Source organism: Oncorhynchus kisutch, linkage group LG15 (genome assembly GCF_002021735.2).
Source record: "Oncorhynchus kisutch isolate 150728-3 linkage group LG15, Okis_V2, whole genome shotgun sequence".
In the NCBI taxonomy this organism is placed as follows: Eukaryota; Metazoa; Chordata; class Actinopteri; order Salmoniformes; family Salmonidae; genus Oncorhynchus; species Oncorhynchus kisutch.
Genome location: NC_034188.2, coordinates 45,203,060 through 45,230,794, shown reverse-complemented (window position 1 = coordinate 45,230,794; position 27,735 = coordinate 45,203,060). Strand labels below are relative to the sequence as shown.

Below are 27,735 nucleotides of genomic sequence, written 5' to 3'. Positions count from 1 at the left end.
ATAGCAACATTTTTATTTTGCAATGACACGCAATGTGAGAGTAAAATTCTAAGATGCAGGGCAATTGCAAGGTTCAGTATTTGAAGCTCCAATCAATTTAAACCAAATGTTTAGTTTGTTCACAAGTGTCATTGTCAGAAGAACATTTATTTTTTTATTAGTATTTTATGTTGCTGCAACAAAAAAAATGTTACAAACACAGTCACAATTAACACTTTAGTTGTGTGTGTGTGTGGTGATGTTTCAGGTACACCAGGTGACATTGGCTGCTCCGGCCCTGCTCTGCCCATGACCAGTGAAGAGGGGGACAACGGTGTGCCCGGCTTACCAGGGCTCAAAGGGGACAAGGGGACTTCAGGCCCCCCCGGGCTGCCTGGCATTGCAGGGTTACCTGGGCCTAAAGGTAACAGGACAGACCTGGGTTGTGTTCATAAGGCACTAAATGGAGTGTATTGAAACTGGGAGGGACTAGCTGGACGCTCATTTTGTTGTTCTGTTGCGAAACATTTAGTAACTTTTTGTTGTGTGCTCTAACAAACATGACCTGGACTGTATAATAAAGGCCTCATACAGCGAGATGCACCAGATGGTGAACCGTGATTCATCACTCCAGAGAACGCGTTTCCACTGCTCCAGAGTCCAATGGCAGCGAGGTTTACACCACTCCAGCCGATGCTTGGCATTGAGCATGTTGATCTTAGGCTTGTGTGCGGCTGCTCGGCCATGGAAACCCATTTCATGTAGCTCCCAACGAACAGTTCTTGTGCTGACTTTGCTTCCAGAGGCAGTTTGGAACTCTGTAGTGAGTGTTGCAACGAAGGACAGACAATTGTTATGTTCTACACGCTTCAGCTCTTCAGTAAGGCCAGTGTTTGTCTATGAAGATTGCATGGTTATGAGCTCGATTTTATACACTTGTGGGCAACAGGTGTGGCTGAAATAGCTGAATGCACTAATTGGGCAGGGACTCCACTATCCTGACTTTAGGGGGAAGGTTGTTTCACATTTGGGGTGCCAGGACAGAGAAGAGCTTTGACTGGTCTGAGCATGAACTAAGAGGCCAAGAGAAGAGATGTCGGGGTACGGAGTGCTTGGGTAGGGATGTGGGTTTTGAGTATAGCCTGACGATAAGGAGGTGCAGTTCCCCATGCTGCTCTGTCGGCAAGCACCAGGGTCTTGAAGATTATGTGAACTTCGAATGGAAGCCAGTGGAGGAGCCGGGTGACATGGGAGAACTTAGGAAGGTTGAACACCAGGCAGACTGCGGCATTCTGGATAAATTGCAGGGGTTTGATGGCACAAACGGGGAGCCCAGCCAACAGAGTTGCAGTAGTCTAGACAGGAAATGATAAGTGCCTGGATTAGGACCTGAGCTGCTTCCAGTGTGAGGAAAGGTCATACTCTATGGATGTTGTAGAGCATGAACCTGCAGGAGCGAGTCACTGCTTTGATGTTTGCAGAGAACGCCAGGGTATTGTCCAGGGTCACTCCAAGGTTCTTTGCACTCCGGGAGGGGGACACCATGGAGTTGTCAACCGTGATGGAGAGGTCTTGGAGCAGGCCTTTCTTAAGAGGAAGAGCAGCTCTGTTTTGTTGAGGTTGAGTTTGAGGTGGTGGGCTGACATCCAATCTGAGATGTCTGCCAGGCCACCTAATTTATACATTAAAAGAGCTATTATAGGTAAATGAGTAGGCTTAATATGTTTGGAGAATCGGATGATAAATACAAATATTGAGAAAGCATAGCGATTGCTTTGGATTCTTTATCCTTATGATCACTGGAGACTAAATGTGAAATCAGTCATAGGGCAGAAAATCAACATGACAGGTATCGGCCCCTTTTCCACCCATAGTGACGTAGCCTAGGCTATAAATAGCTGTGCCATTATTCAGATCATTAATTTAATTGTATGGCCTCATAGTTTGTGGGGATGAAATTTGGAGACGCAAGCTAAATAGACTTCTGTAGCCTATGGAAAGCTGTGCGCAGTTGCACCGAATGTATTACAACTTCTGTGTTAGTTTCTTTCCATTTGTAACCTACATTGTTTTTGTTGCCTACTTAAATCATCATGGAATTCAGTTTAAACCCGGAGCCTGGCACACGGTTTACTACGGCTAGATCATTGTCATTACAGTTCCATGATCAGTGAGGTAGATTTATGACTATTGTAAACTTTTGTCCACTTCTAATATTTCATGGATTGAACAACTAAATATGACAACTATCAGGATGGCCACCGCCGTTGTTTTTACGTCCCCTGATTGCCCATCTGCCAGCCTGCTGGCCGCGGCTCGCTAGCTGTCTAGAGCATATCGGACTGTTCGCTGAAGAGGTCCATCAGCCAATTTTCTTGGGCTACAATACCTATTTTGCCGATTGGCCTGGACCCTTTTACTACACGGAGCCCTGCCGATCCATCACGACTGGTCTGCCAACGTAACCGCCCGAGGGGGCTACAACTGACTCTTCCGTTGCGATGTCCCCCTTAGGCCCTTCTGCTAGCTTGCTAGCCCCGGCTGAATTGCCGTGTCTCCAGCCCGCCTAGCTACTCACTAGACCCCATGATCACTCGGCAACGTATGCCTCTCCATAATGTCAATATGCCGTCAATATGCTGTTTTGGTTAGTGTTTGTCATATTTCACTGTAGAGCTTCCAGCCCTGCTCAATATGCCTTAGCTAACCCTTTTGTTCCACCTCCCACACATGCGGTGACCTCACCTGGTTTAAATGGTGTCTCTAGAGACAATACCTCTCGTCGTCACTCAATGCCTAGGTTTACCTCCACTGTATTCACATCCTACCATACCCTTGTCTGTACATTATGCCTTGAATCTATTCTTCCGTGCCCAAAAACATGCTCCTTTTACTCTCTGTTCCGAACGCACTAGACAACCAGTTCTTATAGCCTTTAGCCGTACCCTTATCCTACTCCTCTGTTCCTCTGGTGATGTAGAGGTTAATCCAGGCCCTGCAGTGTATAGCTCCACTCCCATTCCCCATGCACTCTCATTTGTTGACTTCTGTAACTGTAAAAGTCTTGGTTTCATGCATGTTAACATTAGAAGCCTCCTCCCTAAATGTGTTTTATTCACTGCTTTAGCACACTCTGCCTACCCGGATGTCCTAGCCATGTCTGATTCCTGTCTTAGGAAGGCCACCAAAAACCCTGACATTTCCATCCCTAACTGTAACATTTTCTGACAAGATAGAACTGCAAAAGGGGACGGAGTTAGCCTCCAGAGTTCTGTCATACTATTCAGTTCTGTGCACAAACAATTTGAGCTTCTATTTTTAAAAATCCACCTTTCCAGAGACAAGTCCGCTTGCTACAGACCACCTTCTGCCCCCAGCTGTGCCCTGGACACCATATGTGAGGTCGTAATATCATCATCGGGGCGGCAGGGTAGCCTAGTGGTTAGAGCGTTGGACTAGTAAGTTCAAACCCCCGAGCTGACAAGGTACAAATCTGTCGTTCTGCCCCTGAACAGGCAGTTAACCCACTGTTCCTAGGCCGTCATTGAAAATAAGAATTTGTTCTTAACTGACTTGCCTGGTTAAATAAAGGCTAATTTTTTTTTTATAAATAAAATAGAAATAAAAAAATATATATAGATAGAGTTTGCGAGGTCTTAGCTAACAGTGCAAAAATCCAAATATCAAATAGAAGGGTCAATGCATATAGCCATTTTGTTGGCTATTTATCAGTCTTATGACTTGGGGATAAAAGCTGTTCAGAGGAGTCTGTTGGTGTCAGACTTGTTCCTCCGGTACAGCTTGCTGTGTGGAAGCAAAGTGAACAGTCTATGGCTTAGGTGGCTGGAGTCTTTAACAATTTTTCAGCCCTTCCTCTCACATCGCCTGATATAAAGGTCCTGGATGGCAGGGAGCTCAACCCCAGTGATGTACTGGGCTGCTCTCACCACCCTCTGTAGCGCCAATGCGAGCGAGGGCTGTGAAGTTGCCATAACAAGCAGTGATGCAGCCAGTCAAGGTGCTCTCAATGGTGCAGCTGTACAACTTTTTGATGATTTGAGGGCCCATGACAAGTCTTTTCAACCTCCCGAGGGGGATGAGGCACTGTTACGCCTTCTTCATGACTGTTTGCGTGTGGAACATTTTAAGTCCTTAGTGATTTGGACACCCGAGGAACTTGAAGCTCTCGACCCGCTCCACTGCTGCCCCGTCGATGTGGATGGAGGCGTGCTCGATAACCTAATGTTAAGGATGTCTTACAAACAAATGTAACATATCCATGGCCACATTTTGTGGTTACTGTAACTTTAAATTTCTCCTTCTGAAATCATATAAAGCGTGCATTTTCAAGTTAGCATGCATAGTTCATTGCGGGTCTATGGACATCTTCACAATTGCTGTAATAATCTGTGCAGAATCTCGAACGGCATTGATCACTTGCAATGTAATCTCAACTGCAATCTAGGTCATTTGGTTTTGCTATTACATTAAGCACAGTGATAACATGAATCTGTTGTATACAATAGCTAAACAAAATATCTGACTTTGTATTCCCATTTGAACTTTGCTATGCTTTAAAATAATAATAATCTACCAATTGGTGCTGAAAAATATACAATATGCATATATTTTTATGGCTTTCTGACATTGATCCCGAATATTCTGAACCCGTTCTCTCAATATACCTGTATATGAGTCTGATGGGAAAATTCTAATTCAAGGTACACTGTATTTAAAGGGATGGCATTCATTGAATTGGAATTTCACTTTACTTACTGAATTGTCTGACCTCAATTCAAATTGACCCCAAACCTGCTGTTGTCGCCCAGGTGAGAGAGGAGCTTCGGGGATGATGGGGGTCCCAGGACACCCCGGTTCCACAGGAACATGTGGGCCCCCAGGACCCAAAGGAACCGAGGGACTGCAAGGAGATGAAGGTCAGCTCCTCATGAAAGTGACCATCGCCAGCATAATTAACATTAATCATGAGTGATACAGATTGATGCAGAATGAAAATAATTATAAAGCAGTAGATCCAGCATCAGTAGGAACGATGTCATTGAAACAGTCATACAAATATAATTACTAGTAAGGACATTCCTATTGCCTTGATCTGGGAGGCTTTCTCCCTTCTTGTAATTGTATTTCTATTGACACAGCAGCTTAACCCACATACCCTCCTCTCTCTGTCTCTCTGGACATGTGTTCTTTCATCCACAGGTCCAAAAGGAGAAAAGGGGAATGTGATCACTCCATTGATAATCCCACCTCCTCCTGGACCCGTAGGCGCACCCGGTCAACCAGGCCTTCCTGGCTTCACTGGCGGCCCGGGATCCAACGGTTTTGAGGGACAGAAAGGTAGGGCCTGATGTGGGTCAACGGAAGACCCTGAAATCTCTTGATATCTTCCTGTGTATAGTCCTCCTAAATTGCATTTATAAATACAAGAACTATCATTCAGAGAGGGTGGTTGTAGTTTCTCAGACAGACCTCTTGAGGTCTTTGTGAAAGTAGAATTTTCAATAAGAGGATTAGTTATTTGTTGTATATTATATTGGCTGACAGCCGTGGTATATCAGGCCGTATACCACAGGTATAACAAAACATTTATTTTTATTGCTCTAATTACGTTGGTAACCAGTTTATAATAGCAATAAGGCACCTCAGGTGTTTGTGGTATATGGCCAATATACCACACCCCCTCGTGACTTATTGCTTACATATAGCATTCATACAGTGAATACAACTTAAAGATAAGACACTACTTGAAACTGTATATGTCTGCTGTTGCAGGGAGAAGTGGCCAGTTGGGTTCACCAGGATTCCCGGGGCCCGAGGGCCCCCCAGGAGCAGACGGGGCCCCAGGGGACAGTGGGGTACAGGGGGAGAGGGGGGCATTGGGACCACAGGGTGAGTCAAATGAACTATGGCGTGTGGATGGACACTTCACACACCCACACTGCTCATGAACCTGTGCCCAAATAAACATCAACCCTTTTTTATTTTTTTAACCTTTATTTTACTAGGCAAGTCAGTGAAGAACAAATTCTTATTTTCAATGACAGCCTAGGAACAGTGGGTTAACTGCCTGTTCAGGGGCAGAACAACAGATTTGTACCTTGTCAGCTCGGGGATTTGAACTTGCAACCTTTCAGTTACTAGTCCAACGCTCTAACCACTAGGCTACTCTGCCGCCCAACTTCATTTCTTTTTTGACTCAGACCCTGTTTTGACCTTAAAGTGGCAATCTGCAATTGGTACATCCATTTTTAAAAATTATTAATCTATACTAGGTTTTGTGGTTGGAGTGAAAACCTACAGAATGGTAGTTGTCCATGGAACAGGGTTGGAGAGCGCTGATAAATACCCAAATATAACTTATAAATCCCTCATGAGCTTAGTTCAACTGTCGTACCCCATAAGAACCCAAAATATAAGGCTGGCTCCGAATAGACGGGAGACTCTGGCAGCGCCTGAGTGAAGGGCGGCTCTGGCTGCGCCGGAGTGAAGAGCGGCTCTGGCTGCGCCGGAGTGACGGGCGGCTCTGGCAGCGCTTGACAGGTAGGAGCACCTGGAGGGAGGAGACGGAGAGACAGCCTGGTGCGTTGGGCTGCCACAGGAGGCCTGGTGCGTGGAGAAGGCACCGGATGGACCGGACCGTGGAGGCACACTAGCGGTCTCGAGAATTGAGCCTGCACAACCTGTCCTGGCTGGATACTCCCTGTAGCCCGGCAAGTGCGGCGGGGTGGAACAGACCGCACTGGGCTGTGCTGGCGAACCGGGGACACCGTGCGTAAGGCTGGTGCCATATAACGCGGGCCGAGGAGACGCACTGGAGACCAGATGAGCTGAGCCGGCTTCATTTCTCCTGGCTTGATGCCCACTCTAGCCCGGCCGATACGAGGAGCTGCGATGTAGCGCACCGGGCTATGCCTGCGCACTGGGGACAACGCCTCACGGCATAACACTGTGCCTGGCGATCCCTTCCAGCCAGGATCTCCTCCCATGTGTTGCAACCCTTGCCGTCCAGAATGTCCTCCCATGTCCATTCCTCCTCATAGCTCTTCTCCCCCTCCTCACGCTGCTTGGTCCTTTTGTGGTGGGTAGTTCTGTAACGATCGCCATTGGTGGAAGAAGGTGAGGACCAAGGTGCAGCTTGGTAAGTGTTCATGATGTTTAATAAAATAAACAGAACACTAAATGACCAAAAACAACAAAGAAAGTGAACGACACGAAACAGTGTGGGAAAACAGGCTACCTAAGTATGGTTCGCAATCAGAGACAACGATCGACAGCTGCCTCTGATTGGGAACCATACCAGGCCAAACATAGAAATACAAAACCTAGAACAAAAACATAGAATGCCCACCCCAACTCACGCCCTGACCAGGACGTGACAACCGGGCAGACCACTCACTGTATTTTATTGGTTAGTTAGCTAGCTGTTCTTGAAGCAGGCAAGACTAGCTTAGATTTTTTTTAAATATATATATTTATACCTTTTTTCCTTGGGTCCAAGGAACTTGAAGCTCTCGACCCCTCCACTGCTGCCCCGTTGCATTGGATTTCTACTAATGCGACTCTGCATACAATGGCAATGCCTGTGATTTGACAGCAGTTACACCTCCGGCACCACCTAAACAAAAGCAAGGAAAAGCTATGTTTTTTTTCAGCTACTTGGGTTGCCACTGATCTGATTCATTCAACTGTCAAATCCATAAGCGCCTCCCTGCGTTATACAGTACCTATCGTGGTCATTGCCATTGGATGCACCAAGTCGCATTAGTAGAAATCCCATTCGAACACTGGAATGTGTAATGTAATCTACACCTAGTTTTTGCTGATATAAATCCTTATTATTTTGTTTGATTTTCAATTTGAGTGTAATTATTTGTATATAGCCTACACTTTCTCGTTCTGAACTTTTAATGCGGGTGGGACCATGGCCACAAAAGCTCTACTCACCGATTTGACAGCAGTTACACCTCTGATACCACCTAAACAAAAGCAATGATAAACTATGCATTTGTCGGTTAACGTGGATTACGGCTGTTTTATTTCATTGTTTGTAAATTAATTTAATTGATCGATTGGATCATATTTTTCTAAAAAAGTATTTACTATTATGCTCCCTTCAAGAGTAGCTAAATATATTGTTTCTCTTTGTCTCTTACTGTCTGTCATCGTAGGCGCCCCAGGTCCTTTGGGAGATGCCGGCAGCCCAGGCCCCACCACCACCTTTAACTCTGGCTTCCTGTTGGTGATGCACAGCCAATCAGACATGCTCCCTTCCTGTCCAGCAGACATGACACAACTGTGGACTGGCTACAGTTTGCTGTACCTGGAGGGCCAAGAGAAAGCCCACACACAGGACCTCGGTACGTTGGTCTACAATACTGTTGGTGTGTGTGCTCATCTGTAAACCTGTGTGTGTGTGTGTGTGTGTGTGTGTGTTTGTGTTTGAATGATTGTAACCAGTAACCTAGCATGTCTTTTCCTACTACTAGGTCAGGCTGGGTCATGTATGCGTCTCTTCAGCACCATGCCGTTCTCCTTTTGCAACATGGGCACGTGTGACTACGCCAGCCGCAATGACAAGTCCTACTGGTTGTCCACCACAGCGTCAGTGCCCATGATGCCCGTGGCGGACCAGGACATCCAACAACACATCAGCCGCTGCGTGGTGTGTGAGGCCCCCTCCCCTGCTGTGGCAGTTCACAGCCAGGACAACAGCAATCCCTTCTGTCCCCCCAACTGGAGGAGTCTTTGGGTAGGATACTCCTTCCTCATGGTGAGTGATTTTATGTGTGTCTGTGTGTGTCTTTGCATGTCTGTGTGTACAGTACCAGTCAAAAGTTTGGACACACCTACTCATTCAAGGATTTTTCTTTATTTTGACTATTTTCTACATTGTAGAATAATAGTGAAGACATTAAAACTATGAAATAACACATGGAATCATATAGTAACCAAAAAAGTGTTAAACAAATCAGAATATATTCTTCAGAGTAGCCACCCTTTGCCTTCAACCAGCTACACCTGGAATGCTTTTCCAACAGTCTTGAAGGAGTTCCCACGTATGCTGGAACCAAAAATGTCACATTTGGACTCAAAGGACAGATTTCCACCAGACTAATGTCCGTTTGTCCTGTTTCTTGGCCCAAGTAAGTCTCTTCTTTTTGGTGTCCTTTTGTCATGGTTTCTTTGCAGCAATTCGACTATGAAAGCCTGATTCACGCAGTCTCCTCTGAACAGTTGATGTTGAGATTAGAGGTCGACTGATTAATCGGAATGGCCGATTTTAATTAGGGCCAATTTCAAGTTTTCATAACAATCGGAAATCGGTATTTTTGGACACCGATTTGGCGGATTTTTTATATTATACATACATTTTTGTTTTTACACCGTCAGTTAAGAACACGTTCTTATTTTCAATGACGGCCTAGGAACGGTGGGTTAACTGCCTTGTTCAGGGGCAGAACGGCAGATTTTTTACTTGTCAGCTCGTGGATTCAATCTTGCAACCTTACAGTTAACTAGTCCAACGCTCTAACCACCTGCCTCTCATTGCACTCCACGAGGAGACTGCCTGTTACGCGAATGCAGTAAGAAGCCAAGGTAAGTTGCTAGCTAGCATTAAACTTATCTTATAAAAATCCAATCAATCAATCATAATCACTAGTTAACTACACATGGTTGATGATATTAGTAGTTTATCTAGGGTGTCCTGCGTTGCATATAATAAATTATTTTCGTTGCTCCAACATGTACCTAACCATAAACATCAATGCCTTTCTTAAAATCAATACACAGAAGTATATATTTTTAAACCTGCATATTTAGCTAAAAGAAATCCAGGTTAGCAGGCAATATTAACCAGGTGAAATTGTGTTACTTCTCTTGCGTTCATTGCACGCAGAGTCAGGGTATATGCGATAATAATAAACGTTTTGTTTTCAAAATGATTGTTTCTGGATTCGACCATATTAATGACCAAAGGCTCGTATTTCTGTGTGTTATTATGTTATTAAGTCTATGATTTGATAGAGCAGTCTGACTGAGCGATGGTAGGCAGCAGCAGACTCGTAAGCATTCATTCAAACAGCACTATTGTGCGTTTTGCTCTTCGTTGTGCTTCAAGCATTGTGCGGTTTATGACTTCAAGCCTATCAATTCCCGAGATTATGCTGGTGTAACCGATGTGAAATGGCTAGCTAGTTAGCGGGGTGCGTGCTAATAGCGTTTCAAACGTCACTCGCTCTGAGACTTGGAGTAGTTGTTCCCCTTGCTCTGCATGGGTAACGCTGCTTCAAGGGTGGCTGTTGTTGATGTGTTCCTGGTTCGAGCCCAGGTAGGAGTGAGGAGAGGGAAGCAAGCTATACTGTTACACTGGCAATACTAAAGTGCCTATAAGAACATCCAATAGTCAAAGGTATATGGAATACAAATCACATGGAGAGATATAGTCCTATAAATACTATATTAACTACAACCTCTTACCTTGGAATATTGAAGTCTCATGTTAAAAGGAACCACCAGCTTTCATATGTTCTCATGTTCCGAGCAAGGAACTTAAACATGGTACATATTGCACTTTTACTTTCTTCTCCAACACTTTTTGTTTTTGCGTTATTTAAACCAAATTGAACATGTTTCATTATTTGAGGCTAAATTGATGATTGTTGAGTTAAATAAAGTTATATTAAGTTAAAATAAGTGTTCATTCAGTATTGTTGTAATTGTCATTATTACAAATAAATTGTAAAAATCTGCCGATTTAATCTGTATCGGCTTTATTTGGTCCTCCAATTATCGGTATCGGTGTTGAAAAATCATAATCGGTCGACCTCTAGTTGAGATGTGTCTGTTACTTGAACTCCGAAGCATTTATTTGGGCTGCAATTTCTGAGGCTGGAACCTCTGCTGCAGAGGATACTCTGGGTCTTCCTTTCCTGTCCTCATGAGAGCCCGTTTCATCATAGCACTTGGTTTTTGCAACTTATACTTGAAGAAACTTTCAAAGTTCTTGAATGTTCCGTATTGACTGACCTTCGTTTCTCTTTGCTTATTTAAGCAGTTTTTTTTCCATAATATGGACTTAGTGTGTGTAGCTAAACAGTGTAGCTATTCCCTCCGCAAGGCAATCAAACAAGCTAAGCGTCAGTATAGAGACAAAATATAATCGCAATTCAACGGCTCAGACACAAGAGGTATGTGGCAGGGTCTACAGTCAATCACGGATTACAAAAAGAAAACCAGCCCAGTCACGGACCAGGATGTCTTGCTCCCAGGCAGACTAAATATATTTTTTGCCCGCTTTGAGGACAATACAGTGCCACTGACACGGCCCGCAACCAAAACATGCGGACTCTCCTTCACTGCAGCCGAGGTGAGTAAAACATTTAAACTTGTTAACCCTCACAAGGCTGCAGGCCCAGACGGCATCCCCAGCCGCGCCCTCAGAGCATGCGCAGACCAGCTGGCTGGTGTGTTTACGGACATATTCAATCAACCTTATCCCAGTCTGCTGTTCCCACATGCTTTAAGAGGGCCACCATTGTTCCTGTTCCCAAGAAAGCTCAGGTCTTCACACTAAACGACTACCGCCTCGTAGCACTCACTTCCGTCATCATGAAGTGCTTTGAGAGACTAGTCAAGGACCATATCACCTCCACCCTACCTGACACCCTAGACCCACTCCAATTTGCTTACCGCCCAAATAGGTCCTCAGACGATGCAATCTCAACCACACTGCACACTGCCCTAACCCATCTGGACAAGAGGAATACCTATGTGAGAATGCTGTTCTTTGACTACAGCTCAGCATTTAACACCATAGTACCCTCCAAACTCGTCATCAAGCTCGAGACCCTGGGTCTCGACCCTGCCCTGAGCAACTGGGTACTGGACTTCCTGACGGGCCGCCCCCAGGTGGTGAGGGTAGGTAACAACATCTCCACCCCGCTGATCCTCAACACTGGGGCCCCACAAGGGTGCGTTCTGAGCCCTCTCCTGTACTCCCTGTTCACCCACAACTGCGTGGCCACGCATGCCTTCAACTCAATCATCAAGTTTGTGGACGACACAACAGTGGTAGGCTTGATTACCAACAACGACGAGACGGCCTACAGGGAGGAGGTGAGGGCCCTCGGAGTGTGGTTTCAGGAAAATAACCTCACACTCAACGTCAACAAAACTAAGGAGATGATTGTGGACTTCAGGAAACAGCAGAGGGAACACCCCCCTATCCACATCAATGGGACAGTAGTGGAGAGGGTAGTAAGTTTTAAGTTCCTCGGCGTACATATCACAGACAAACTGAATTGGTTGGTCCACCCACACAGACAGCATCGTGAAGAAGGCGCAACAGCGCCTCTTCAACCTCAGGAGGCTGAAGAAATTCGGCTTGTCACCAAAAGCACTCACAAACTTCTACAGATGCACAATCGAGAGCATCCTGTCGGGCTGTATCACCGCCTGGTACGGCAACTGCTCCGCCCACAACCGTAAGGCTCTCCAGAGGGTAGTGAGGTCTGCACAACGCATCACCGGGGGCAAACTACCTGCCCTCCAGGACACCTACACCACCCGATGTCACAGGAAGGCCATAAAGATCATCAAGGACAACAACCACCCGAGCCACTGCCTGTTCACCCTGCTATCATCCAGAAGGCGAGGTCAATACAGGTGCATCAAAGCGGGGACCGAGACTGAAAAACAGCTTCTATCTCAAGGCCATCAGACTGTTAAACAGCCACCACTAACATTGAGTGGCTGCTGCCAACAGACTGACTCAACTCCAGCCACTTTAATAATGGGAATTGATGTAAAATATATCACTAGCCACTTTAAACAATGCTACTTAATATAATGTTTACATACATTATTCATCTCATATGTATACATATATACTGTACTCTATCATCTACTGCATCTTTATGTAATACATGTATCACTAGCCACTTTAAACTATGCCACTTTGTTTACATACCCTACTTTACTCATCTCATATGTATTTACTGTACTCGATACCATCTACTGCATCTTGCCTATGCCGCTCTGTACCATCACTCATTCATATATCTTTATGTACATATTCTTTATCCCTTACACTTGTGTGTGTGTATAAGGTAGTAGTTTTGGAATTGTTAGTTAGATTACTCATTGGTTATTACTGCATTGTTGGAACTAGAAGCACAAGCATTTCGCTACACTCGCATTAACATCTGCTAACCATGTGTATGTGACAAATACATTTGATTTGGTCTTTTACCAAATAGGGCTAGATTCTGTATACCACCCCTACCTTGTCACAGCACAACTGATTGGCTCAAACATATTAAGAAGGAAAGAAATTCCACAAATGAACTTTTAACAAGGCACACCTGTTCATTGAAATGCATTCCAGGTGACTACCTCATGAAGCTGGTTGAGAATGCCAAAGCTGTTATCAAGGCAAAGGGTGGCTACTTTGAAGAATCTAAATCTGATTAACATTTTTTTGGGGTTACTACATTATTTCATGTGTTATTTCATAGTTTTGATATGTTCAATATTTTAAGAAGTAGAAATAGTAAAAAATATATATAAAAAACCCTGGAATGAGTAGGTGTTTCCAAACTTTTGACTAGTAATGTATGTGTGTGCCTGCCTGCGAGTGTGTGTGTGTGTTTTGTTATAACAGTTGTAACGTGTTTGTGTATTGTAGCACACAGGGGCCGGCGATGAGGGTGGTGGCCAGTCTCTGACATCATCAGGAAGCTGCCTGAGGGACTTCCGTTCCCAGCCGTTCGTGGAATGCCAGGGCCCGCGGGGTACGTGCCACTACTTCGCCAACATCTACAGCTTCTGGTTGACCCGGGTGGGCGCAGATGGACCGCTGAGCTCCTCTACTTCACAGGGAACGCTCAAAGAGGAGTGGCAACAGCGCCTCAACGTGGGCCGGTGCAACGTGTGTATGAAGGAGTGACCCCACCCACCCTCCTTCTGGGCCCGGCCACAACCCACAAGCACCGGCCCCAAAATCTCTGACCCACCACATCCCAGAGTGCATTGAACATGCACACTCATTGGTTACCTGAGAGGCAGTAATGATACACCTCATTAGTCACCAGAGAGGCTGTGACTACACACACTGGTTGTTTACCTGAAAGTCTGAATAATATTTACATTGACACATGCTCTCTCTTAACTTGTTTTATGCAAGTTCGTACCAATGAACATACAGTACTTGATCAACTATCCTTTGAATAATTCTTTTAGATTAGTAACTTTTTTTCCTCCTGAAATATGTAACTTGGCTGAAAGCTCTTAATATGTGTATTATGTTTCCAGGTTTGAGTATCTAATATTACGTGTCAGATTATCCTTCGCTCGAGACTCCCAAGTCAACAACAAACAGAGTGGCTTCAAGCATCAATGTGGCCCATCACACTCAGATTCAGAAAACTTGAATGTCCTCAATTAGGCAATTAATTTTGCAGCAATCACAATACATACAGACATTTCAATTGTTACTATGTTTTTACGTACAACAGTGGTCCTCACACTCTTGGAAGCTGGGACTCTCCCAAAGCCTGTGATGTTTTCTCGTCATCCACCAAAGCCACAGTTGTGTTTATTAGGTCACGCAACAAATAACTTTTTAAAGTAGAATGCCAAAATAAGCATTTTTGATTGGAGATGTCCATGTCGTCCCTCCCTGTTACGTTTTCTTATGTTTTGATTAGGCCTTGATTCAATCAGATCAAGTTTTTTATCCAATTAATTGTTTTAATTTTCTGTTTAGAACTGTATAGTGCTAAAAGCAGTATAGTATCTACTTCATTATCTGTAAACTGTATAACATGTTGAACAATGCTTTAGTTTAGATTGTACACATTTAGAGAAACAAGGTGTCTGTTCCTTCAGTTCATTTCAGTCCTCTCATTATTGGGCCTCCTTGTCATTTAATTGGGCTTCCTTTCACTTTGGTCTTTAAAATTAATTCTGTAAAATAACTTAAGACCCAAACATTGGTTGTCGAGGTAATGGCACCAGTCGTTAAAATGACTTCACCATTTTGAAAAGCTTGTCTTTTCTTGCACGCTGCCGGATGCCTTACACCGATCTACTACGTCATGTCTGAACATTCAGCCTCTTTGGTCTCGACTTCAACACGCTACCCAAACTAACGCAAGGAATTAAGCCTCGCTAACACACGCAGAAAAGCAAACTCAGTAGTCATTACACTTCAAATGAGTGTGTATAACAGTGTAATAAGACTGTTGCAAATTTCAGTCTTTAAATGTTTCCCTGTACGTCTTGGCATTATTGTCTGTTGTATGTAAATATGTTTGCACTGTCGAAAGAACAGGATTGCTTTATATTTGTACTGTAAATGTCAAGAGTATTTATTTAGGTAGGAATCATTGTGGTGCTATTTTTGAAAAAATGGTGAATGCATGGTATTTCTCAAAATAAGAATATTATGTTGTCAAATGTTAGGACTCAGGCCACAATTTCGGGAAGTATTTGTAGGCGGTGGACAAGAGGAAAAAAGTTGGAAAACCAAGAAGCATGGTGTCGCATAACTGTGTTAAGGAGTGCTCGCAGATTGACAGTTTTACCCTGCGAGGCCCCGTGTGGGGATTTATGTTCCAGTCAAGCAGTAACACACCTGATTCAAGTAATCATATATCAAGACTTCAATCAAGACATTGACAAGTTGAATCAGATGTGATGCTGCTGGGCTGGAACAAAAACCTGTACCACCACCCCATCAGACTCTCGCAGTGCGAGATTGTTTTATCTCATGATCGTTATGGTGATGAAAAAGGGTAACATGTCTTGGGATAGTTTTTTTTTATCCTACCATACATCAACATTCTCAATTTCTCAGTGCAAACATACCCTCGCTGTCTGGTTAAATTTGGACCCTAAGGTAATTTTTCGGTCAATGAGAATATTGTGGTCACCCGAGTGTCTTCTTTTAAATGTAATGTCTCCAAAGATGACCAAAGTCATAGGGCAACAGAACATAACTATTGTTAAAGGCCCCATATAAAGGGCTGAGAGAATTCACATTTTCTGTACTGTTGGACTAGAGAGCTTCACAGTGGAAGCCACTCTCAGGAGGATGTAACGTCACAGAAAAGTGATTGTCTGCCAGATTGAATAGGGAGTTGTTTCAACTCCATTCTATTTCTATCTGCAACATTTTACATTACTGAATATACCCGCTTCCCCTGAGTCATTCCATGTGATTAACATAATGAGACCCTCTGTCCCAATGAGAGCGCTGTGGGTGTAAATATGTAGATGGGAAAACACTGACAGAAGTGGCTCTGAGTTGTTGACTGACTGACTTCGGTTCTGGAAAGGGAGGGATCGTTCTTCTCCAAACCCCTCCCCTTTCTCAATGTGTGGCTTCTCCCGTAACGTTAGAGGCATATCAGAGGTTAAACATAGTAACTCAACATCACTGACACCGACACACGCAAACACAGAGGCTGAGCCACCCCGAAGACAATCCTCTTCTTAAAACATTTGGTACGATTTCTGTCAGCACACTTGATCCTTATAGGATAAGCCTTTCACTAACACACACACTCCTCTAAGCAACCAGTAGTCTTAAAAGCATTATGTGGACTGTTTAAAAGGTAAAAAATAAATGCATCTAATTTCCAAGTGTCATGTCTGTGTGATTGTCTGACCTGATGTCAATTGTAAATGGTTATTGGAGTATTATAAGCTTCATACTAGATCAAGTGTAGTCTTCAATGTACTGAACTAAGGGGGGAAATGCAGTGTTTAACACAATGCACATATTTAATATAAATTTTCCAAAAATACATTGTTTAACAAACAAGATTATTTTAAGAAATACATCATATTACTCTCATGTTAAATTACGAGTTCATTCTCAGATTCCCTCTAGAGCAAAATGTATCAAAATAGAAGACTTAGTTCCCAGATCTCTATAATTGCTGTTTCATATTTGCCAAGAGACAGAAACAGTATATTTGGTAATCCTATTATTACATTCAAATACTACAGGACTAAAAATCTTAATTGATAGTTGAAAATAATTAAATAGTAGCCCAATACATACGGTAAGAGCTCAATGGCACGCCAACCGTGGGGGATCGATAGCACAAGTCATTGGCACGCATTCAATAAAGTTGACACTACAAAGTGAACATGTCAAATCAATGTGGTTACTAAAATGTGATTTGGATACATTTGGCTGTTTTCACTGCATAATATTTATAAGTTTTCAAATATTCATTTAAAATATTTTTTAATGATAAAATGCCAAATTAAAATGCACCCCAACAACTATGAGAGTTGGAGCACGAGGCTAAACTTCTCCTGTTCTGGTCCCTTGGCTACCACTTTGTAAGAGCGTTAAGCACATGCGCAGATACTGTGTGTGACTGGGTGAGAGCGAAATCTTGCATCTTGCTCATCGCAATATCTGAGGTACTGCTTGTGCAACATTTCACTGATTCTACCTTTAACAGTGGACTGATGGACAAAATACTATAGTTTTTCAATGTAGTATTCCTTGAGGAAAGATATTTTATCCTCCAATGAACCAATAGTCCAGCTTGGTCAGTCAAAGTGGTCAATCCTCTGGAGCCGCCGCCTCCTGATCTCCTCTGCTGTCAGTTCTCCTGGAATGTTGAAACCATGCGAGGTTGGTCTTCTCTGAGTGGAGCCCCCTAAGGGACATAACAATTATAATGATTGACACATGCAGGTGTTGTGACTGAGGCTGTAGGCTTTGATTGGGCACTCCTACAGATTAGTTATTTGACCCAACATTTAGATTAAATGGGAGGACTTCAAAAGTCTTGAATCTGTTTTGATTTAAGCACTTCCAATTAACTCTATTTTCCAGCACAATCCACTGTACCCCGGCTTCCCACATCAAAACAAGTTGAAATTAACTACTTTCATTAATCCACTTGCTCTTTCCTCATATTTAGCCTCACATTGAGGTGTATAAACATATTTTCAGGACAACAAGGACAACACAAACCCACTTGACAAACAATTGCAAATGTCAATCAAAAAATAAGTTCTACCATGCAGAAACCTGATTTAAAAAAAGAAAAAGTATTTATAAGAATGCTGTAAGTACAGACATTGTTTGCTCAATGGGAAATGAATATCCAACTAGTCAGTGACAACTGTGTTGAGTTTGTGACAGCAACTATGTGAGCTTATTACAGTATTATCGACAATATGTCCGGGGATTTCCTATGATCTTCTATGTAGAAGAAACCCTAACCTTTTAACGACTCTTGTGTGGCTGAGCGTCAGAGCATAACAAACCATTCGGACTCTACAGGCGTTTGTGAGAAGAACCGCTCCCCCCGGAGTCCTTCATGATCCGCCCTTGTCTCACAAACATCTCTCTAACTCAGCCCCCATTACTCACACAGACTAATGGTATCAGAAGAAATAGATTAATTCAATGGACGAATCCAACCCAGAAGTTTGTAGCTCAAACGTCAATGCTTAAAAGGGCGTGACAGCGGGACTCGAAAGGTTAAGGCTTTTTATTATTACCATTTTTAAGGCCTCTGTGAATCCGGATTAGGGTATGCAACTGAATTTTTTTTATTTTATGGTTTGCAACGGTGAATGAAAATGTGTTTCTTATTCGACAAGGCCAGGTAGACGGGGACTACCTGGCCTTGTTGAATAAGAAACACTTCTTCCATTTGTTGCCTACTGCTTAATGAACAGAACCCAGGTCTGTGGTCTCACCTCTGCCATTGAGACTGGCTCTGATGGCTGCCTCGTACTGCTCATCCTCTGATAGACCTCCAGTGTAAGGGTGAACATTCTGGGGGTGCGCACGGGGTCCTCTACTACTGCCACTGTATCCTACAGAACCCCCCCACCCCCCACCCACACACATACTAGGATTACCAAATATATCAGGCTCTTGGCAAGTATGCTTGGTACTACACTGAACAAAAACAAATGCAACATGCAACAATTTCATAGATTTTACTGCGTTACAGTTCTAATGAGGAAATCAGTCAATTGAAATAAATTAGGCCATAATTGATGGATTTCACATGACCGGGAATAAAGTTGGTCACAGATACCATAAAAATAAAAGGGCCTCAGGATCTCGTCCCTGTATTTTTGTGCATTCAAATTGCCATGGATAAAATGCTATTTTGTTTGTTGTCCGTAGCTTATTTCTGCCCATATCATCACCCCACTTTTTTTATTTCACCTTTATTTAACCAGGTAGGCTAGTTGAGAACAAGTTCTCATTTGCAACTGCGACCTGGCCAAGATAAAGCATAGCAGTGTGAGCATACAACAAAGAGTTACACATGGAGTAAACAATTAACAAGTCAATAACACAGTAGAAAACGAAGGGGGGGTCTATATACAATGTGTGCAAAAGGCATGAGGAGGTAGGCAAATAATTACAATTTTGCAGATTAACGCTGGAGTGATAAAAGATCAGATGGTCATGTACAGGTAGAGATATTGGTGTGCAGAAGAGCAGAAAAGTAAATAAATAAAAACAGTACGGGGATGAGGTAGGTGAAAAGGGTGGGCTATTTACCAATAGACTATGTACAGCTGCCTCCACCATGGGGCACTCTGTTCACAATGTTGACATCAGCAAACCACTCGCCCACACGATGCCATACATGTGGTCTGCGGTTATGAGGTCGGTTGGAAGTATGTCCAAATTCTCTAAAATGACTTTCATTATGGTCATGGAAAATTCACTCTGGGAAAAGCTCTGGTGGACATTCCTGCAGTCAGCATGACAATTGCACGCATCTCAAAACTTGAGACATCTGTGGCATTGTGTTGATGTGCAAGATGGCGCCAACAGACATGGTAGTTCTGCTTCTAGCTCCTAAGCAACTTTGCAGTATTTTGTTTTTGCTGTGTGTCATACATTTTTACAAGCATTTCGCTACACCCACAATAACTTCTGCTTAAAATGTGATTTGATTTATGCGACAGCAGTTTTAGATTGTCCTTTTATTGTCCCCAACACAAGGTGCACCTGTGTAATGATCATGAGGTTTGATATGCCACACCTGTCAGGTGGATGGATTATCTTGGTAAAGGAGAACTGCTCACTTACAGGAATGTAAACAAATTTGTACACAAGATCTGAGAGAAATACACCTTTTGTGCTTATGAAAATGTTCTGGTATCTTTTATTTCCGCTCATTAAACATGAGACATACATGTTGCATTTATATTTTTGTTCAGTGTATATTGCAGACACAAACAAAAATAATCTAGACTCTGCCCATTGTGGAAGCAAGACATCAATAAATCAAGGTGCAAAATGATTAGACATATGTAGCTACATACCTGAAAAGTTATAATATGGATTTTGTCTGGCATGGTATCCATTCATCACAAATCCTGTTGGGAGAGGAGACACCTGATCATGTAATTTGTCTAATCATGTAATGTTATACTGTGGTTGGACACAACATGATTTGTTTGGTTTCCAAATGCATTTAACCTGAAATTTCTATGAAAAACAGTGCAGCTTAGAACCAACACCACATACACGTCGTCTTATTTAAAGGACAAAAACCACTGTTGTTTGGAAAGGCAAAAAAAATCTACATAGAAAAACATACACACAGAATAAGGGCCACTTTTTCAACCATGCTTTTGTAGCCAATGTGAAATGGCTAGTTAGATGGCGTTGACGTCACCCGCTCTGAAACTTGCTTGGCAAGGGCCGCAGCTGTGAAAAGTAACAATGCTTTGTGGGTGACAGTTGTCAATGTTCCAAGGGTCCCTGGTTGGAGCTCAGGTTGGGGAAAGGAGAGGCATAGAAGCAACACTGTTACAATGCTTTAGAGAGTGTATCCTAAAACATGGCATCATAGTCTGATTTGGAAATCAGTCTGACTAAAATCTCAAATTGCCCGCTTGACACAAACTGCCATGAAGGTCATGGGTGTGAGGCAGCATTCGTCCCTGCAGCCCATTATCAGGCAAGCCCAGACTATTTCAGACCACTCCCATGTACTCCACTCTGAGTATCAGCTCCTCCCCTCAGGCAGATGCTATAGGGTTCCCCTCCATGTAACCTGAACAGGTATAAGCACACCTGCATTCCCATGTCTACCAAATACCTAAACAGCAATAACTACTGGGTAAATGGGTGGAATATGTGAATAAATCATCTCAATAGATTAATGTAGGTCTGAAAATGACTTTAAATGTGTTAAATGTTGAACACACCTGTTTATTTCAATCTGATGTTCAAATTCTAGTATATTGACGTTCATATTTATTCTTATTGCGAAAGCTAAAAAGACATGAATACATTACAACATATAGGCTATTTTAGGTAAATATAAAAGTTGGCCTTTAAGCAAAAACAACATCCTCATTCATAGTCATATGGATTGTCGCTGATAATTGTGAGTTGTTTTAGGAAACTAGGCATATGTCACGCGTCACTACTTCACAGGAGAGGCAGGAGAGGCATTTGCCCACGACACACACAAACCTGCAATTGTTCTCATGATGATCTTCAAAGGACCAGCGGTGTAGAGAAGCCCCACCAGGATGCCTGCCAGGTGTCCCACAAAGGAGGTCCTGCACAGAGAAGAGTGTTATGAGTTACCGCCTGGTTACAACGCACACTACTCCGTAATTAAATGACTCTCAAACCATGAGAAACAAGATTCTCTGGTCTGATGAAACCACGCTTGAACTCTTTGGCCTGAATGTCAAGCAACACGTCTGGAAGAAACCTGGCACCATCCCTACGGTGGCAGCAGCATCATGCTGTGGGGATGTTTTTCAGCGGGAGACTGGTAGACTAGTCAGGATCGAGGGAAAGATGAATGGAGCAAAGTACAGAGAGATTCTTGATGAAAACCTGCTCCAGAACGTTCAGGACCTCAGACTGGGGCGAAGGTTCACCTTCCAACAGGACAACGATCCTAAGCACACAGCCAAGAGAACACAGGTGTGGCTTTGGGACAAGTCTCTGAATGTCCTTGAGTGGCTCAGCCAGAGCCCATACTTGAACCCGATTGAACATCTCTGGAGGGACCTGAAAATAGCTGTGCAGCGACGCTCCCCATCCAATCTGACAGACTCCATGAAACGATGACCTCTTCCTAAATATTTGGTCAAACTACACATTTTGTGTATAGTTTCCTAGAAACAAGGGAGGCTCAACTTACCCCAATCTCCCCTATTATCAAACCTAGTTATGTCTGTAAGCTTTCATTTAGAACTATTTAACACATTGTGGATGATAAGAGACTGTCTAGTGAACTTACGATGAACCTTGGGTCATTCATTCGGGCACACAACAGTATAAAAATGTCTAACTAAAATGTGCATTTCTTATTGGAAACTTGTGACACCTGGGCTGGGGAAAAAGTCTGTAGGTGTAGAACATGTGTTTACTGTGCATCTGACTACTCCTGCAACAAAGAATAACTCACCCCGGTGACGTTACATGAATCAGCACCAGCTCAACCCAGCTGGCGTAGCGATTGGCCACTGGGACGCCCATCACGTAGGAGACACCTCCCGGGTGGTAGTGGTTACTCAGCACTTTCAGAGCGAAAAGCACTCCTACAACACAGGACAGACAGTTCAGTCTCACCATGCCACTCACAGCACAGCATGATTGAGGTCAATTCAGTTTTCAATTCAGGAAGCAAATTCAGAGTTGAAAAACAGAGTGGACCTTTTTACTGACCAACAGAGGCCCATTCATGTTTAGGCTTATAACTAGGACCTGGGGTTTTTCCTGGTAAAAAAAAACTACCATGACCCAAACTATTGTGAGGATAGATAGAAACCTTCCTCAGCAGCATAACAGCAAACACACTGACACTGTAGCTAGCTAGTACCTGAGAAGCCGGCTGCACACTCTAAGCTGTAAGAGGGGTCCTGGGTGATCTCCGAGAGCACCATCTCCAGCAGCAGATAAATCACGCCCGTCAGCAGGGAGAAAACAGTCAGAAGCCAGGCGTAGAAGCTGCTGCCAAGCCGGGGCTCCAACTTGACGCCCTTCCACAGGAAGGATGCCATGTTGAAGTACAGGTGCCAGTCGTCTAGGTGGTGCAGCGGCGCCAGCACGAGGCGGCGCCAGTCACCACGCCAGTAGGTTTGTTGGACGCTGATGCAGGCCTGGAGGAGGGGTAAGCTGGGTACCAGAAAGAGGTAGACGTTAAGGCCCAATACAGCCAGCGTCACAGGGGGAATGTTCTCCACCCCCACATGGAAGACCTGGGAGGCCAGGAGGATCAGACCCAGCTGACCTCCCCCCCTCTGTCGGTAACGCATCCTCCTCACTCAACTGCGGTAGCTCAGCCTGGAGTGACACACAAACATGTACAATTAAATACAAAATCATACAACTTTCTTTGTCCTTTGAAACAGGGATGTCATTTTTTGCATTCTTATGGGGATTTTTAAACACCCCCAGTTTCCACGCACAGACAATACCACAAACACCCACACACAGAGAGCAAGACAAGGGCACACACACAAAACAAAAAAAATACTATAGATGGGTTAGCTGACAACATCACGGAATAAATGTGCATGCTTCAACGGGGCAAAAGTCTGTAATTGTTGTGAATCTGGGTGGCAACAATGACAAGAAAGCTGCCATCTGGGGATTCGTAAGGGACTCCTTTCAGATAGTTTTATCTTGTTATTGATACACAATGTATACACAAAGGTATGTAGACACCCCTTCAAATTAGTGGATTCGGCTATTTCAGCTACACCCGTTGCTGACAGATGTATAAAAATCGAGCACACCGCCATGCAATCTCCATAGACAAACATTGGCAGTAGAATGGCCTTACTGAAGCGCTCAATGACTTTCAATGTGGCACTGTCATAGGATGCCACCTTTACAAGTCAGTTCTGTCAAATGTTGTCTAGGAGCAACAACGGCTCAGCCTCAAAGTGGTAGACCACACAAGCTCACAGAATGGGACCGCCGAGCACTGAAGCGCTTAGCGCGTGAAAATTGTCTGTCCTCGGTTGCAACACTCACTACCGAGTTCCAAACTGCCTCTGGATGCAAAAGCACAAGAACTGTTTGTCGGGAGTTTCATGAAATGGGTTTCCATGGCCGAGCAGCCGCACACAAGCCTAAGATCACCATGCACAATGCTAAACATCGGCTGGAGTGGTGTTAAGCTCGCCACAATTGGACTCTGGAGCTGTGGAAACACGTTCTCTAGAGTGATGAATCACAATTCACCGTCTGGCAGTCCGACAGACAAATCTGGGTTTGGCGGATGCCAGGAGAACACTACCTGCCTGAATGCAGTGGCAACTGTAAAGTTTGGTGGAGGAGGAACAATGGTCTATGGCTGTTTTTCATGGTTCGGGCTAGGCCCCTTCGTTCCATTCAAGGGAAATCTTAACACTACATTCTAGGCGATTCTGTGCTTCCAACTTTGTGGCAACAGTTTGGGGAAGTTTCAGCATGACAATGCCCCTGTGGACAAAGTGAGGCCCGTAGAGAATTGGTTTGTCGTGATCGGTGTGGAAGACTGGCCTGCACAGAGCCCTGATCTCAACCCCATCAAACACCTTTGGGATGAATTGGAACACCAACTGCAAGCCATGCCTAATCGCCAAACATCAGTGCCCGACCTCACTAATGCTCTTGTGACTGAATGGAAGCCAGTCCCCGCAGCAATGTTCCAACATCTAGTGGAAAGCCTTCCCAGAAGAGTGGAAGCTGTTATAGCAGCAAAGGGGAGGGGGGGGGGGGGGGGGGGGGGGGGGGGGGCAACTCCATTTTGGAATGTTCGACAAGCAGGTGTCCACATACTTTTGGTCGTGTATTGTACCATGTCTTGTTTTGATGTGTTTTGACTAATGTCATGTCTATTCTAATATGTAAAAATGCACTAGCTAACCAACAACTGCAACGATGTATTTGAGAAAAAACAACTGTTCATAGTGCAAATGTATTTATGTTTTCAATAAACATTGGAGATGAAATATAGTTTACATGTAAGACAACTCAGTCTGTTTTGCCCCATAGTTGCGCACACGTCTGTTTTGTTGCTAAACAACCAACTTGTCTATGGTATAAATACTATACTATTCACTGTTGTTTTTTGAGGGGACTTTACTGTAGTATTAACGGGACCGAAGTCTGCAAAAACACTACAGTGAATACTGTAGTATTGCAGACATGACTGTAGCATACTGTGGTATTTATAGTTTACTATAGTATAAATACTGTAGTAACATTTTTTATTGTATACTATAGTAATTACTGTAGTTCCCTGCAGTCTGTAGTATACAGTTGTATAACTGTAGTGTTTCTGCAGACTAGTATTTTTGTATACATTACTGTAGTATTTACAATAGTGCAATTGTTTGATTACCTTTGATATAGCAATGTAGGATTTCTCCTTGAGGAAACCTACTCTACAAAATACTCAAAGAGCACATTTTCCATAACCCGTAGGTAGGTAGGTAGGACTGCATTCTGAACAGATAGCTCAGGCTTCTGCTCTTTCTGTAACCTGTAGGGAACACACTATATCGTCTGTACTTGGCATGTAGACTTCTCAATTATGGGTGGAACAAATTAGGATAAGAGGGAGTGGAATGGGCAGGTTAAATGCAAACTAAATACTGCCAGGCCCCCCAATCAGATTGAGAAAAAAAAAGAGAATACATTATTACAAAAATACTTCTCAGCAAAAGTAGCATTTTCCTCCTTAACTTTAATGGTGAGAAGGCAGGAAAAAAAAGAAAAAAAAGAGTAAAATATGCATACATTCTTTGTAAATCACAATTTTTACCATGATGCTAGAGTGGCTAATGCCTAGGAATGATAGTTACTTTCTGATGATACACAAAATCTGAAAGTGAGAGGAATATTTTCCCACCATCTCCACTAAAGCTACAATATGTAACTTTTTGGTTGACCTGACAACATTCACATGTTATAGATTTGCCAATCTTATTGAAACAAAGTCTAAGAAACGATAGATCTGTTGTATTTTACATTTAGCAGAAGCTCTTATCCAGAACGACTTACAGTAGTGAGTGCATACATTTTCCTACTACTGTATGTGGGCTATTTTTATGCTTCCCGTTTTTAGGTTTATTTTTTGCGTCTTACTTTTGGGTTGGTACACCAGCTTCAAATACAATAGTTTTGGTTAAATATATTTCACAGCGGTTTACACGGTACAAGGATTCTGACTAATTTCAGTATGTGACAAAACAAGCAAATATAGTGGAAACTCTTTGAATTTTAGCAACCAGGAAATGGCAGCGCGATTTCTGCAACGTGCATCTTTTAAGGAGGAAAACGATGCCTTTGCAGCCTGAATGGAGGATGCTTTATGTAGGAGCCGGTCCACTGGGGACATGAGTCTATGTATTACCTTGGAATGCACATCGAGTTTAGACGATGGGGTCTAGATCTGCACTATCGGCTTCCTAGGCTAAGATTAGGCCTACTACATTCCGCCTTAAAACTGTCAGAAAGCAGAGCAATAAACACAAAACAAATGTCAAAATGTAAAGAATATAGTTAGCTAGCTTTCATACTGGAGCCAACAAAAAACAGACCTTGATATGCAATCTCAAATGACAGACACATAACGTTTAGGTTTATAGCTGGTTGATTTTGCCCCAAAATTGTAACTTACTTCCTGGTACCGCGCAGGCAGTATTTGAATATATCGCTGGTATTGTTGGTCTCTCTGTCTTTCTGGCCGACAAAACACTTATTAAAGACGATTAAGGGATATTGGGGTTTACCTACACTTAATCATACACGGTAAACTTTTCATGAAATGTTAGGGGAATAGACCAAGTGATCATAACAGATTCGTTTGGTGCACACTGTACAGATCATAATAAAACGTTTTGTAACGAAAACGAGCGTTTCTTATTGGACAAATTGACATTAGTCCCTCCCCGTTTGCTTCCGTTTGGTTTCCAGTGTGTGAATGTTCAGTTGCATTACCATATCGCACCACAACAGCAGCATCTGACCACAGTGTATTAGCACGCCAAATACGCACTCACTTTTCCCTCATTATTTTGTATCTCTATGCGTTTCACTTCCCTGTCAAAGTAAAGTTTTTTTTTTTTTATGTACTGATGAAAATGTTTTAAAAATATTTAGATATATATTAGTAAGTTGTGTTTGCATAGGTTTTTGTATCATCTTGTGTTCGTTGTTCAAAGTATTCAGACCCCTTGACTTTTCCACATTTTGATAGTTATAGCCTTATTCTAAAATTTATAAAATATATTTTAGACATTTTTGTTCATTTATAAAATATAAAAAAATACAGAAATACCTTATTCACATAAGTATTCAGACCCTTCGCTACGAGACTCTAAATTGAGCTCAGGTATATCCTGTTTCCATTGATCATCCTTGAGATGTGCATATGGAGTCCACCTGTGGTAATTTCAATTGATTGGACATGTCCCACCTGCCTATTTAAACGTTGACCGTGCATGTCAGAGCAAAAAAACAGGCCATGAGGTCAAAGGAATTGTCCGTAGAATTGTGTCGAGGCACAGATCTGGGGAAGGGTACCAAAACATTTCTGCAAGGGTGAGATCACCGCTTGAAGGTCCCCAAGAACAGAGTGGCCTCCATCATTCTTAAATGGAAGAATTTTGTAACCACCAAGACTCTTCCTTTAGCTGGCCGCCCGGCCAAACGGGGAGAAGGGCCTTGGTCAGGGAGGTGAACAAGAACCTGATGTT

General features: G+C 43.2%; 2 protein-coding genes across 8 annotated transcripts in view; one reads left to right on the top strand and one right to left on the bottom strand.

The window, feature by feature from the left end:
• col4a4 (collagen, type IV, alpha 4) overlaps positions 1-16,648 on the top strand; it is a 161,886-nt gene extending 145,238 nt beyond the window's left edge. For 3 of the 4 annotated variants that reach the window (XM_031790323.1, XM_020503913.2, XM_020503912.2), the window contains 7 exons: positions 248-403; positions 4,809-4,916; positions 5,200-5,337; positions 5,773-5,889; positions 8,169-8,357; positions 8,487-8,770; positions 13,688-14,762. In XM_031790323.1, the coding sequence (XP_031646183.1) occupies positions 248-403; positions 4,809-4,916; positions 5,200-5,337; positions 5,773-5,889; positions 8,169-8,357; positions 8,487-8,770; positions 13,688-13,948 (1,253 nt within the window). In that variant the 3' untranslated portion in view covers positions 13,949-14,762. Of the gene's footprint in view, positions 1-247; positions 404-4,808; positions 4,917-5,199; positions 5,338-5,772; positions 5,890-8,168; positions 8,358-8,486; positions 8,771-13,687 lie in introns of all 4 variants that reach the window. The other variant, XM_020503910.2, reaches the window with a different exon arrangement.
• Positions 16,649-16,750: 102 nt separating this feature from the next.
• rhbdd1 (rhomboid domain containing 1) lies at positions 16,751-26,869 on the bottom strand. Of its 4 annotated transcripts, XM_031790325.1 has the most exons (8): positions 26,658-26,867; positions 25,377-25,517; positions 22,863-23,326; positions 22,449-22,581; positions 21,497-21,585; positions 20,335-20,388; positions 18,739-18,858; positions 16,751-17,684 (listed from the first exon to the last, which is right to left on the bottom strand). In XM_031790325.1, exons 3-8 carry the CDS (start codon positions 23,296-23,298, stop codon positions 17,575-17,577), a joined length of 942 nt encoding a protein of 313 aa, XP_031646185.1. In that variant the 5' UTR covers positions 23,299-23,326; positions 25,377-25,517; positions 26,658-26,867; the 3' UTR covers positions 16,751-17,574. The 4 variants fall into 4 exon arrangements, with proteins under 4 accessions (XP_031646185.1, XP_020359496.1, XP_031646186.1 ...); XM_020503907.2 differs by lacking the exon at positions 25,377-25,517; XM_031790326.1 differs by lacking the exons at positions 25,377-25,517; positions 26,658-26,867 and adding an exon at positions 26,578-26,657.
• Between the last annotated feature and the right edge of the window lie 866 nt (positions 26,870-27,735).